Raw genomic sequence first — 14,389 nt, forward strand, 5'->3', positions numbered from 1 at the left:
ACTTGAAGGAGTGTTTCCCTGCAGGAGCTGAGGTGAGCAGTCCCGGGGCAGCCGCTCAGATTTCTGCTGCTGCTCTGCTCTAAGCTCCTGGGTGTAGTAACCCCTTTCCAGCAGTGTTTTGAGGCACACAGATATTGAAGGTAAACAAACACTGCCTTTCCTCTGCCTTCACCCTCTCACTTCCATCCAAAGGGAGGTGGATGTTGGTGGGGAAGGCAGCTGAGGGAGAGGCACATAAATGATCTCGCAGCGATTCGATGGTGTGTGTGTGTGTGTGTGTGTTTTGAGCACCAAGACTCAAGTGATTTGCCTTTTTTCAGGCACAGAAGTAGCTTTGCCAGAAGCACAGGAAACATCATGTTTTTGGAATATAACACTTGTCTGCTTTCTTGCTTTCCCGTTATTAGCTTTTGCTTATGTGATGAAGTCATCATGTAACTTTTAGTCCACAGGGACTAAACACTTTCTAGTCTCTAAAAACATCTGCCAGTTAACACAGCCAGAGTCACAGACACTTTTGAAAGCATAGGGTGGATATTCAGTGGCATATGAGAGGGAGACACCGAGGCTGGGAGTAGCTGTTTCTTGGAAGCTAACAGCTAAAGGCAACTTTGGAAATTGAAAAGGCTTCAAGTAAGGTTACTCCTTTAGCTAGGGAGAGATGAAAACTTCACTTATTAAAGCTGGTTCACCTAGTGAAACCCTAGCTGTAGTGATTTAGTGGAATAAACTTGCAAAAGGACATAGTTTAAAACCCAGGAAAATAACTTAAGATGTATGTTTGTTCTCTTTCATTTACCCTGACGTCTTATGTGCTGACCTGCAATGCCTGACCAAGGGGTTGTGTACCAAAAGTATTAATATTCTGGATTTCCTTTGCAGTTTTGATTGCAGCTTTAGGTAGCTTTTCCCATTCTCATTTTCCCATTCCCATTAGGTTGGAAGCTAATGTGTAAACTGTGATGCAGATTTTAGATGATGGATGAGATTAAACTAGTTTAATTAAATTTAGCGAGGGTATAAGTAAATTCTATTTAAAGCTTTGTTTTTACTACTGATTTTATGCAGGTCTTTAATAAGACCTAAAAATAATTAGAATTTGCATTTTGGCACCACAGGTTGTTGGCATAGAATTCTTGGGCAACTCTTCAGCTGTACCTTTGCCTGTTCAGCCACTAAATCACTATTGTCCTGTGTGGAGAGCTCAGCCAGGCAGTGATTGCAGGGAAGATCTTTAGAGTCATGAAGAATAACTAAATGTTTACCAGCAGCTTAGGCAACTGAAAATATCTGTTAACTGCAAGCAAACTTGGCACTGAGCATCTGTCAGAGCCCTACACAATTTAATTCTGTGTGCTTGGCTGTCCCCTGGATGGCTGAGTATCTGCTGAAGAACAAAGCACCAGTGTTGTACTACGTTAGAAAATTTGCTAAAGGGCCTCTGTTTTTTTCCAGCAGACATTGAGCTGTAATCACCACCAAGTTTCTATTATCAAAGTGTTTATACAAACTGGCAGCTCTTCACCTCCAAGCTGAACCATACTGTTTGTATTTTCCAGCTGAATGAAAACACGAAATACAAGCAAACAACAGAGCATAAAAAAAAATAGCTGTGATGTGAAATGTGTGTCCACAACATGCAGCAAAAATTGCCAGATCTGAGTATAAGATGGTTGGTTTACTCCTTAATCTCAGAGTTAAAAATATTGTCTGCCAGAACCATTCAGATGTGGACCCCCTGTTTGCCAGTGGTGTGAAGGAGACTAGGAAGCTCGGTGAGGAAAACTCCCAAGAAGAATCTGAACGAAGGCTGGCCCAAAGCTTGATGACTGCCAGTGAATAAGCTGGCTCAATGGGGGAATAATGGCGTGAGAGCTCTGGCACTAGGGATGTATCAGTTCACAAGGTTCAACAAGCAACAAGCCCTTTTCTCCTCCGCAGAGGGTCCTGACGTAGTGTTGGCCATAGTGGTGCCTCAAAAGAGCTGTCTGGGACTTCCTAGATGTGAAGGGGCCCTCAGCCCTACAGCCTGAGGATCTCCGGAGTCACAACACATGTCCTGGCTACACAGTCAGTGCTCAAGATTTTCTGTGCAGCCATGAGGGCTGCACAGAGAAGTTTTTCGTGTAGAAACCCTAAAATTCAAAAGCTGTGATTCTGAGATAAATGTGCCCAGATAGTTTGAGATCCTGGTTCTGCTGTATGCAGCTCCTGAGGGCTGTTTCAGCATAAGGCACACAACCAGCTGTGGTGGACTGGGTGTGTGCTGGGGCACCCCAAGCCCCTCACTGTGCCACTGGCACCCAAAATCTGCAGAGACCACTCCTCCAACAGTGACTGTGGATCCATGCCTGCCAGGGACTTCTTACTTGCAACAGGATTTGTGACTCCATCCTGTTCTCCACAGAGGCAATCTCCTCAGGAGCCATCCAGCACCTGAAGCTCGTGTGTCCCAGACCAGTAAGGTGTGGGGTGACTGGCTTTGGTCTGTCCCTGGCTACTTCATCACACAGGCAGATGTATTGCAAGTTAGGACTGTATACATTGCCATTTTACCAGTTTTGCTGGAGAGTAATAGAGAACTATTAAAATATGGACCATGATTAACAGAACTTTATTATTATTATTATGTTTTTATCATTATTATTACCAACTGTTATCAGTGATTCATCTTTCACTTGCACCATGTTTAAAGCAGATGTTCTATTTTGGACCTGCTTAGTGAAAACAGTTGTGTACATACAAGCCAACGCTGTCTGTTTTAAATTATTTATTAGTGGTGATTATCTAAAATGCACTCTTTATTATTGGAACAATTCATTTGTGCAGTTTTCTAAAGAGAAGAATGGTTTTTCACTTCACTGCTGTATGTGAGTGAGGGGCAAGCTCATTTTAAGGAAAAATGAAGATATCTTAGTAGCGGAGTGGTTGATGTGACACCCCTCTGGTCTGGCTTTCTGTCTGACTGCCTGGACTCTATGTGGCATTAATCATAGAAGAAATCTTTCTCTGTGTATCTCTGATAATGTTTCTCAGCTGTTACCCTCACTGCCTGCTTCTCTAACACTGTCCTCATACCTCACCCTGATAGGTCCCGTGCTGCTTATACTCATGATAGATGAAAAACATAAATAAACTCCAGGAATTAGATCGCCCAAGTTCATTACACATCTTGGATCTGTGGAGGTGAGAGTCTCATGTAGTATCCTGGTGTGTTGCTCGGCCTCCCAAGACTGGTTAGTTTTAAAGTGATTATTTAGCACTAACCTGAAAACCCACGACAGCCTTCAAAATGAAAACAATCTGTTTGGGCAGGTGGGAAATGAAACCAGTCCTAATGGCTATAATGCTTTTCTGTGAAGGCCCCAGGCCTCATTTTGTCTCTGATAGCAATATAATCTTTTACAGCATCTGTGAAGTTTCCTAATAAATAAAAGTTCCTTGTCGCTGGTGGTTGAAGATGCTGTACAGGTGCATCATGAAAGTGCAGTGACAGACCCTCAGTTTTCAATTCAAGACCTCTTGTCAAGATCATTTTACAAGATATTTCAAAGGGGTGTACAAGAAATAAGAAAGCAATGTAGCTGCAGCAGGGATTTAGTAATAGATTCCCTTGCTGCCTGGGAGCTATTAGAATGTAAGTTGTATCAGTTTTCCAAAATCCTCTCAAGTCCATAATTAGCCGTGCTTGCAAATGTGCCTTTATTTTGGCAAATGGGGAGTGAATGAAGACAAGTAATAAATATGAAGGGCAGAGAAAGAGCAACTACCTCAGAATATTTTCTGTAGCTACAGTCATTCCTCCCTTATTCTCTGTCTTGGTTTTTTTTCCAGAACTGGAAATGGTATTAAAATAAGGAAGAGAGGAGAGAGATGGACTCCTTGCTTGCCAAAATTGCAGAGAAATTCCCTTTTCCCCTAGTTTGGTATTTTTACAAGTTCCCATTTCTGTTTAGCTTCTCTGTGGGGAAGAGAAACACTACATTTCATCTATCGTGACAGAGGGAGAAACATCCTGGGCAGGGCAAGGAGGGTGTTAAAATACCAATCTGGTTATTGGAGAGTTAACCTCCAGTACCACACAGAACATTTTTGCTGCATGCAGGATTGACTTTTGGGGCCTTAAACCCTGCCATAGTGCAAGTCCAGCCTGGATCATCAGCACTGAAAATTATCCTCACAAAATCCCTGTGAATTGCTCTTCTTTTGTGGTTTATAGATGGACACGTGTACTGACCTACTGCCCTCCCTTTTTCAGAGATGGGTGTTGCAAGGTGTGTTATTCTGTAATGCAAAAAAAGTGTCAGATTCTCTCTCAAGGGTTTATTTCATTGCCTTGTCACAGAACTATAGATTACATGTTCCTGCCCTTACATATTGTCCACACTTGAAACACTCAAAAAATCCTGAGCAGTTCTTGTATTAGGAACTTCTATAATTATCTGATCCCATGGGGCTTGCAGAACTGTAGCTTACAGCCAGTATGAGTAACCTCTTAAAATCATCTTAATGGAAAGTTTAAACATTGTGAATAATCCTTTTAAATGAAGGGGAAAAAAGTGTTTTATCTCAAAATATTTAGAGCAGATGCATCATTTGAGTAAGAAACCAGTGCGCCTGAATTAGAAATGTCATAACTTCAAAGAAACTGAGTCAGTAGTTCTGAATGAGGTGACATAGCTTTTAAAGGAAGGCAAGCAACCCTGCACTGCTTTCCCAAAAGCATCGGGAATAAAATTGTGTACACCTAAAAATAAAAAGTGTGAAATATAAACATGGGAAATAATGTAAAAATAATAAGAGAAGAATATTCCCCCCCCAAAAGAAATTAAATTTCATCTATTAGCTTTGGAACACAAAACCCTATTTTCTTCAGAAAGGATGCTGGCATTGCAATAAGGACAAACTTTTTCCTGCTAGATGGGTCTTGGAAGAGCCTTTGCCAAGCTAATGCAGTAGCACAGGGTGAGCATAGTCTTCCCTACACATGCAGTTTAAGCTCATTTTTATTTCTGGCAGCCTCTTTAATCTTTTTACCAGAAATGCACTTTTGTAGTAATACTGCAGGTCAGCTTATACATGACACCAAGAAGTATCTTCCTTAAAAAATGGACATTGGCTTCATTTTATTAACTGGAAACAAATGTCCTTTCACTCGTGGTACCATGAGCCGATAACTGGTATGATCACACATGCTGGGCTTTCCCACTTGCTTGTGTTGCTGTGGGACACAGAGGCTCCTGTCTTGGGCTTTCCCAGTGCAAAAGGGACTCTGAGAGTGACATCTTGGGAAGGCTGACCTGGAACAGAGAATGGACAACTAAAACAATAAAGCAGGGTTTTATTAAAAGGCCTTTAGGGTACACCTTGGGCAGCACAAGAGCCTGACCAGGCCGCACGCAAGGTGGACCCAAATGGTCACAAAATGGCTGACCAGTCATGAGGGCTCACACTTTTATAAGTTTGGGTCCATTTACATATTGGGGTTAATTGTCCAATTACAGCTGCAGATTATGAAGTCTCATCCTTCTTGTTTTGTCTCTTCAGCCCACCCTTGTTTGTGCTTTTGGGCCTGAAAACCTGTACCCATTGGCCTTGGTCCTGAGTAGGAACGGATTTGTTTTGTCTAGCCACTCTGAAGAGAGCTTAGTGGCATTTAATATGAGTCTCAGCACCGCACCCCTAGGCAGCACAGAGTCTGAAAACATGAAAGCCAGAGCTTAAGGCATCAAGAGACAGCACTGCCTCTGGGCAGAGCACAGGGCACTGTTTGAGCTGGGTCATTCCTGGCAGGCATTAGCCAACCCTGCTCTAGGGTCGGGCTCCATGTCCCACTCCGTGTCTCTGGTGTGTCACCGGGGTCTCTGGGCCGTGGCCACCCTGGGATGCAGAGTGGCCCACGCTCCCTTGGCTGCAGCAGCCCTTGGGATGCAGCAGATATCTTGTCCTGCCTGCGTTTTCCTTCTCGATGTGGAGCGGCCTCGCTCGGCCTGTAATTAATGACAGCCCCCGCCCCGAGCAGCTTGGTAGTGGGCCCGAGCGGCCTGATGTCATCGCTCCACCGTGACAATTCCCTAACTGCCTCCATGTGATGCTCCATCTGCTTGACACTACTCAAAACTTTTTATGTAGCCCGTTTTATTGTGGCTGCTGGGCTCTCCCTGCAAACATCACCGTGAGGAAGGGAGGTGCTGTCATCCCCAGCGAGGCACCGGCAGGGCCTGACCTGCCAGGATCACACACCGAGTCCTGTCAGAGGGATAAATGTGGCTCTCCGAGGCCTCCAAAGTCTTAATGTGGAGAACCAGGATGCTCCTGAAGGGGCAGACAGACAGGGGAAGTATGGAATTGTATGTGAGGATTTTATTCGTTTTTAATAAAATCTTGCTTTGTTTTTAATAAAGGTAAGATTATGGGCATGATACCCCAGTAAAAACAGTTAAATAACACTTTTTTTGTTGTTGTTCCTAGCTGAAGTTAATTTAATCACAGCGCTCTTACACCCTGTAGTTAGTCAGACATTACTGAAAAGTCATTTAATTCTCAAGCACCAAGCCCGGTAAATTCTGTCTGAAAAGTGTTAAGTGAAAGCATTAGCATATGAGTAAGGAACCTGAAGTCAGCTAAGTGGCCCTCAGTTTCACTTCCCAGAGCTTGCCGCTGTGTGTTCTGCTTTATATTGAATAACCAGTGGGCCACCAAAGACAGCTGAAAGTCCTTCCTGGTCTCCAGCAAAGAGAAGAGCTTGTTTTAGCCTTCAAGCAAAGCAGAGTGTCAGGAGCACACACATTTTTAGCACTGTACACATGTACTAATTCAGAATTTGTATCTGTGCTGTAAATAAATGTACAAAATTACCCTTTTTGGTGCTTTCAGAATGTAACCATTCTGGGCATGACAATATGACGACAATGTTAACTCTGCTAAATTGATTTTGCTCTTTACAAATAGAGGGCAGTGAGGAGGATAGAGGAGACCTACTTCATTCTTACTGGAGACAATTTCACTTAGTCCGAGATTAATTCTTCAAGCTTAGTTTATTTTAACTCACTGAATATTTTTCTGTAATGTGCATGGGTTATATTGTAACATCTCTTTAAAGGTCAATTTAGAACCTTCCAAGCAAAGAAACACAAAATAAAAGAAAAGGCATTGGAGCTGTTATCTATCTGAGAGCTTAGCTAAAGGTATGCTGTGGCTTAATTTGAACCAGGGGAGCTGGATGGAGATTGCGTTTAACCAGAAATGCTGGCAAAAATATGCTTCAGTAGAGCCAGAACCACATGTGGCCATTCCACTTTAATTGTGCTTGTTTTAAAAGATAGGTCTTTAACATTTACCCTCTCCGTGCTTGCTGTCTCTTTATGAACTGAAAATAAAAACTCCCCAGGCAGTCGTACCAAGACCTCAAGCTAAAATTTTTTCAGCTGAGTCAAACCCAAAACCCGTGCTGAATTTGCCCCATGATTTTTCTTTTTTTTTTTTTGGTAGCCATAAGAAGACTGGACTTCTCTGCTGTTTTTCCCCCAAGTCCCCAGGCCAGTCCTAACCCAGGGAGCCAGTGTTTTGATACTAAATGTGTCTCCTTGGTGAGGTCAAAGGCAGTGGCAGCAGTGCTACTGGTTCAGAGGCAGCCTGCTGCAATGTACTACAAAACCCAGAAGTACGCTCAACAATAACAAAAGCATTAACCGCTGACCCACAGCTTGGTGAAATTCAATCCCACCATTAGGCAAACATGAAAATGAGATCCCAGAGGAAGGAAGGTTCAGATGTTCAAGACCAGGGAAATTGGGTGAGGAACACAGAGTTGAGATGGAAGTTGTTGCAGACTGAGGGGAGAGAAGGGGAGGTTGCCAGCTCAGCGGTAGGATCTTTTAATACCATAAATTTCAACATGGCCTGAGCAGTCAGTGTTTTTGCTTCTCTTTGGAACAAAGCAAACTAAAATGATTTACAAGATGGATGCCTTTCAGCCTTTTTAGGGACATGTTTAATGTGGTACGATTTGATTTCCCAGGGGTTACTAGGTTTAAGTCTGATGCTTGTGTCCATGTGTAGGTGCTCACCACAAGGCTGCAATGGTTCAGGAGCCTGGAAGAACTAAGTCCCCAAGTCTGACTCAGTTTCCTCTTGTGTCAGCTGGTTACGGATCTGTGTTTCAGTAGTGAGCCGTGGGTCTGGGTGCTGTAAGGCTGCAGCCATAGGAGGGACAGGGCACAGGCAGGACTGCACGCTCTCAGTTGTCATTACTGGGCCTTGCTTTTCTTCCCCAGAACACACTGACTGCAGAGGACCACTCTCCTGAAGACAGTTTCACCCTGAACCCCGAGGAGCGAGGAGAATACCCCGATCTCCAGGCTGCCCACCGGCCATTTCCGAAGGAGCAGTTCAGGCAGGAGAGTGGGCACACGTCCTTGCAAAGAGATGGACCCAGGTCTTTCCTCCTGGACCTCCCAAACTTCCCTGACCTGTCAAATGCAGATATCAATGGGCAGAATCCCAACATTCAGGTACAAATTTATGTTAACATCTGACTTCTGTATAACTTACACAAAGTTATTTTACTGAGCCAAGACGACTTCCAGCCTGGCTTCCACGACGTGCAGCCAGAACAATCTGTCTCTACCCACAGAGAATGTACACAGTAAAACATAACGTAATATAGTATTATATATAAAATATATCTCATACATACTTTTTCTCTCTAAGTCAATGCACATATTGCAATTTTGAAATTTTTTTTCTGAATTTCTCCTTGGGTAGTGTCGATTGCATAAGTGTGGAGATCAGTGTAGACCTGTTTGTGATACTGAGCCCATCTTTGTGAGTGGCATTTTGGAGCATATTACCTTCACTGAAAATAGATGGGTATTTGAATTTCTGCTTTCAATTTTCTGTTGTAAAATTTGTTTGTGAACAGATTTGCTTTTTTGTGTGCTGTTATAAAATGCAACCACCCCAAAAGGCTGACAGAGAACAAGCCTTTCAGTTTGAGCTCAAAATGCATTCCTCTGTATGGAAGCGATACTTAGATTTCATTTCTGCAGCAGTTGCTTGTAGTACAAAAAAAGTTGTCTGCAAGAAACTTTGTTATATGTTATTCCTCAAACTGTTCTAGGGTTTGGAACAGCCTCTTAAAAGCCACTTGCATCTTGAAACTTCAAGGATCGGAAAGAGGAAAAAATGAGTGATTTGTTTTTAATTCAGAGCCTTAAAGCAAAATTGGCATTAATAAGCAGTCATTTTAACCAGAACAATAAATTCAAATGTTGTTCTGCCTAAGATGTGCTTATAAAAACAATGCACTAGTAGATCTGGTTTTCTGGTTAAATTAATTCCTGGCTTCTTATAGTTCCCCAGCCCACAAAATTACCATCCTTTTGATATGTCTAAGAAGTACGTATGTAAAGATGTAATAGATCTGCTGGTGAGAGGCCAACATGCTTAAGAGGGCTGGAGCACCTCTGCTCTGGAGACAGGCTGAAAGGGCTGAGGCTGTTCAGCCTGGAGAAAAGGCTCAGGGGAAACCTGAGAGCACCTTCCAGTGCTAAAGGGGCTCCAAGAGAGCTGGAGAGGGACTTTTTACAAGGGCATGGAGTGATAGGACAAGAGAGAATGGCTTTGAACCGGCAGAGGATAAGTTAAGTAGCTTTAGGAAGTAGTTTTAGGAAGAAATTCTTAACTCTGAGGGTGGTGAGGCCCTGGCAGCGGTTGCCCAGAGAAGCTGTGGCTGCCCCATCTCTGAAAGTGTTCAAGGCCAGGCTGGATGGGGCTCTCAGCAACCTGGTCTGGTGGAAGTGTCCCTGCCCAAGGCAGGGGAGTGGAATGAGAGATCCTTCAGGCTCCTTCCAGCCCAAACCAGTGCTGGTTCCATGGCTGGGTGAGCAGGAGCCGCCTCCACGGCGCCGCTCCCTCGCGTTGCCCCTAGACGAGCTGGAACATGGAGAAGTCTCACAGATTTGGGTCAAGGGCAGGCCTGGTGCTTGACAGGCCGAGGGAGTAAACATGTTCAACACGTGGTGATGGAACACGTCTCTCCTGCTAGGAGAACCATTCCAGAAAGCTTTAGGAAGGGGAGGTTGGAAGCTGTAGGGGCCCCAGAGTGTGGCATGAAGCAAACCGTGCAGCATCACTGTTTGAACAGAATGTAAACCGCAGAGGAGGACAGGAGGAAACAAAAACCTTCCCTGAGTGGTAACAGCATACAGTGTTTAGACACAGGGATGAAAGAGATGGAAACAGTTCCCTGGCTTGTCTTCACAGTAACTGCTGCTGCTGTGAGCTCTTTCTCTACCACCTGATCTTGGAAAGGTGTCAGCAAATATGTCAGCGGTTTTGCTGGACTCTGAGATCTGGGAAGACTGGTCCTGTAAACTGGGAAGGTGCAACACTGATCCCAGAGCTCTTGTGCACAAGGATGAGCCCTTTCAGAAACAGGCTCCTTAAGTTCTGCGTTTTATTTACTCTGAATTTACTCTGCTTACTTAGGTGCGTAAATAGTGATTATACAAAGCTTCTTTAAGTTCTTGGTTGACAGTCTTACAGCTGGTCAAGCCTCATGGAGATAAAACCCCCATTAATTCCTTACAGAGTCAGAGAAAGTTTATTTTTTTGCCTAAAGGTTGTAAAAGTTGGCCTACTCTTTTATGAAAAAACAGGATTATAGTGAATTCTTGCTTGTTAAACAGTACTATACTGACCTGAACAGAAATTGTGACACTTGTTGACTTGCAAATTTCTCATCAGCTATTTGGCAGGTGAAAACAGAATTAATGCTTATTTTTCTTTTTGCACAGTGGCTCCCAGATCTGTAAGTTACAATCCTGGGAGTGTTGATTTAAAGAGTCCTCCTAGGACTGAGAGGTTGGATAGGAGAAAACAGCCTCTGTTTTAAGATAGCACAATGGCCACATTTTCTTCTCAAATACTCAAAACCTCTTTTTCCTTCTACTGCACAGACTAAAAATAACATTTTTTAATGGAAATAACACCTGGGAAATTAAAAATCTAAGAAAGAGGCATAAAGTTCTTCCCAGAAAGCAGGTAGAAAAGATACTCCAGTGGGTTCTCTTTAGGGCCATTCCTTCTCTGGTTCCTGTGAGATGGTACTTGCTGTGTCATGCCCTGGCACGTGCTCTTTTAGTGATGAACTGGTGAATATCAGAACAGCACCAGAGGCATTCAGATCACCCCAGATTGCCATATTTATTAGATATTTATTAGATGATAATGTAAGTACAGCAGCCTGCCTCTAGAACACCCTCAGAAGCAACAGTCAGAGCTGCAGTAATCCAAATGAATTTGAATCTTTTCATACAAGACCAGGACAGCCCTTATTGGCCTTCCTGTGGTGTTCCAGCCTTGTAAAATTTCCCATCATTTGAAGTGGCATCTTATGCTTCAGCTGTGCTTCCACACTGGTTATTGACAGTAACCACAGTAGCTGCTGTTGAGCACAGACTGTCTGCTTGGTTTGGGGTGTTTTGGTTTTTTTGTCATTTTAGCAGTTCTGTCGATGCCTGGAAGACTTCTAGATGAGAAGGTGATTACAAAAACTGATTACATTTTTTTTTATTTCCTTTCACAAGTAGAAAGTCCCTGCTGTCTAGGTTTGCACTTGTTTGACAGACCAGCCAAGGGATGCCTATGCAGGTCCTGTAATTGGTCAGGGTTATTATTCAAAGTCAGAATTGTTCTTTCCCCTGAGTAGCAGAATGAAGTCAGATGGGAGCTGTACAGGAACCTGCCCATTTTCCATTTCTGATGGGGTTTTTTTGTCTGTTCCAAACAGCCTTCTACAACCTCTCCCCTCTGCAGCCAACCTTCTGTTTGGAGCCAGATGTTTCAACTGCAACTGAACTCTTCCTCTTGTCCCTCTCTTTTTCTTTTCACTACTGGTTTCCCAGGTTGGTGTACTGTAGCAGGGACCGGGAGTGTGCTGCTCTGTTGTTGCACTGCTTTGCTGCTTCCCAGGCAGTGCTTGACACAGTGACAAATGAGCAGAAAAGGGAAAACTCACAGAACCATTGTGTGGTTTGGGTTGGAAAGGACCTTCAAGAATCCTTTGAAGTTCAAGTCCCTCTGCCATGGGCAGGGACACCTTCCACTGGATCAAGTTATTCAAAGCCCTATCCAGCCTTGTCAAACCTCCAGGGACAGGGAGTTCACAACCTTTTTGGGCAATAAGTGCATTTTGTTGATATTAATGCTCCTCACTGAAGTTAGATCTTGGTCAAGCTTTGTGACCAATAGAGCTGAAACACAGCTGGGTGAGCTCCAGTAGCAATAGATGTGTTAAGCATTTTGATGGGGTGACAAGTTCTGGATGAAAACTCCACAGAAACAGGTAGGATTGGTGTTTAAAACCATGTTGAGAACCATGTTAATTGATAGGAGTAGTTTTAAACCAGAAGTTAATGCCTGCTTGGTCTTTGTAATTTGCCACGAGGCCTGTGGCCATATCCACCAGTCACACCACTCCAGTACTGCCGTGATAGCTTTGTTACCTACTTGTTACCTGTCTTCTCTCTTTGATGCCTACTGGGTTACTGCCTTCTCTTAAAAACACATCTACACAAAACCACCCACTCTAGGAACTACAGAGAAACAAGGCTGTGTGATCTGCTTTGAAAGAAGAGCTGCAGACCTCAACTCCATTGCCATTTCCCTCACCTCCACCACAGTGGAGGTGTTATAATGTCACTTTTTCCACACATTTTATTAGATGTACTTTTTAGCTGTCATTTGCCATTTGAAGCTGCTGGTTTCCGTGCATTGGAAAGCAACACCCTCTTGGTATTGTCACAGAAGGCTCAGCAGGGCCTGACCAGTCCTCATCTCTAATTTAGCACAGGAAGGGCTGGAGGGCTCCAGCAGTGCTTGTTTCTTGTAAGGCCTGTGAGGTTTAATTCCTTGAGGCAGTGGCACAGCAGCTGTTGCCAGGTGCAGCACTGGGAGCACTGCAGCCTTTCAGGAGCTCAGGTTGTTCCTCTGCCCAGCTGGAGAGGCCTGTGAAGGCAGGGCCAAGGTCCAGGGGGCTGAGGTTTCAACCACTGTCAGTACCAGAGCTGTGCAGGTTTCTTTAAGTCACGCTGTAACAATTCTGCAGAGTGCAGAATTCATAGCTGGAGCCACATTTTTATTTCTGGGGTTCAGCTGGGCTCATCAGAGATTGCAAATTGGATTGACAACATTAAATGGAAATTTCAGATCTCAATTCACATTGTCTTCTTTGCTCCCAATAAAGTTTGAGGGACCTTCACTTTTCAAGTCCAAAAAACTGTTCTAAGTGATGTGACACAACCAGCAGTAAATCAGTGTCACTGCTGATATCATTTTAATTAAAATTATGTGATGTAAAGCCAGATTTACCATTTCAGTCTCTTATACTGAACTTGTTTCTCTTCTCCTGTTATACTTCCCTCATTGCTGACTTGCAAATGTCTATCTTACGAGAAGTTCTGTATGGAAAATTTGCATCAATTGCATGAAAGAAACAGGATAGAAATGTTGTAGGACCCGCTGCTTGCACAATATCACAAACATAATCCTTCCTGAAACATAATCTTCCAGTCACTCAGGGCAATGTTTACACCAGTAAAGTGAATTCAGAAACATTGTCTCAGTAAACAGGACGAAGAACACAGAACTTTTTGTGCACTCCAGCAGGCTGGGATAATATTTATCTTCTGTATATTTTTGGCCAGGAGAAAATTGGATGTTGGTGTCTGGAGACATCTGTGCGTGATACACTTGTTTCATTAGAAATTGACTGCAAATCTGTTGTTTTAATGTGCCTATGCCAATTGCTTTTAACAGTTTTCAGAGGAATGTCCTTATTTCTAGCTCATACAACCATAAAAGAAGTGGCTTTATTTTAGGTTTGGATACTTCTGGGGATGATTGTGGATTTGTACAAGAACTGCGTTACCACAGACATTTTGGGAAGCTTGAGGAATAAAAAGAATCTTTACAGTTTTGATAATCACTGGAAGAAGAAATCAGCCTCCAAAATGGTCTCCAAGATAGAATTGCTAAACCAGATCTATTTTTTTTAATTTTTAAGAGGACATGTTTTTGTTGGAATACTTATACAGCATGAAAGCTTTTCCAGAGCTTCTCCAAACGCCTGGTTTTTATTACTGTAGTTCTTGATCTTTATTCTCTAGTTCTTGATTTCTTTGTTCCTTTTTATAAACAGCCCCCAATATAGAAACTGATCAAACAAGTTACATGTTTCAGTGCCATGTACGTGTACAAATATGTGTGTAAGTGCAGTCACGGACTACCACTGTAAGTCTGTCTGTAAGCACTGGGAAGAACTCAGTGAAAGCTCATTTTTCAGAATTTTAGACTGGGATAAGGGAGAAACTGCTCACCTGAAACA

At 43.2% G+C, this 14,389-nt stretch overlaps 1 protein-coding gene across 2 annotated transcripts in view; it reads left to right on the top strand.

The window, feature by feature from the left end:
• ISM1 (isthmin 1) overlaps positions 1-14,389 on the top strand; it is a 42,085-nt gene that overhangs the window by 15,051 nt on the left and 12,645 nt on the right. For both annotated transcript variants that reach the window (XM_063391538.1, XM_063391537.1), the window contains one exon: positions 8,277-8,513. In XM_063391538.1, the coding sequence (XP_063247608.1) occupies positions 8,277-8,513 (237 nt within the window). The remainder of the gene's footprint in view (positions 1-8,276; positions 8,514-14,389) is intronic.

This window comes from Prinia subflava, chromosome 2 (genome assembly GCF_021018805.1).
Source record: "Prinia subflava isolate CZ2003 ecotype Zambia chromosome 2, Cam_Psub_1.2, whole genome shotgun sequence".
Taxonomy (NCBI): domain Eukaryota; kingdom Metazoa; phylum Chordata; class Aves; order Passeriformes; family Cisticolidae; genus Prinia; species Prinia subflava.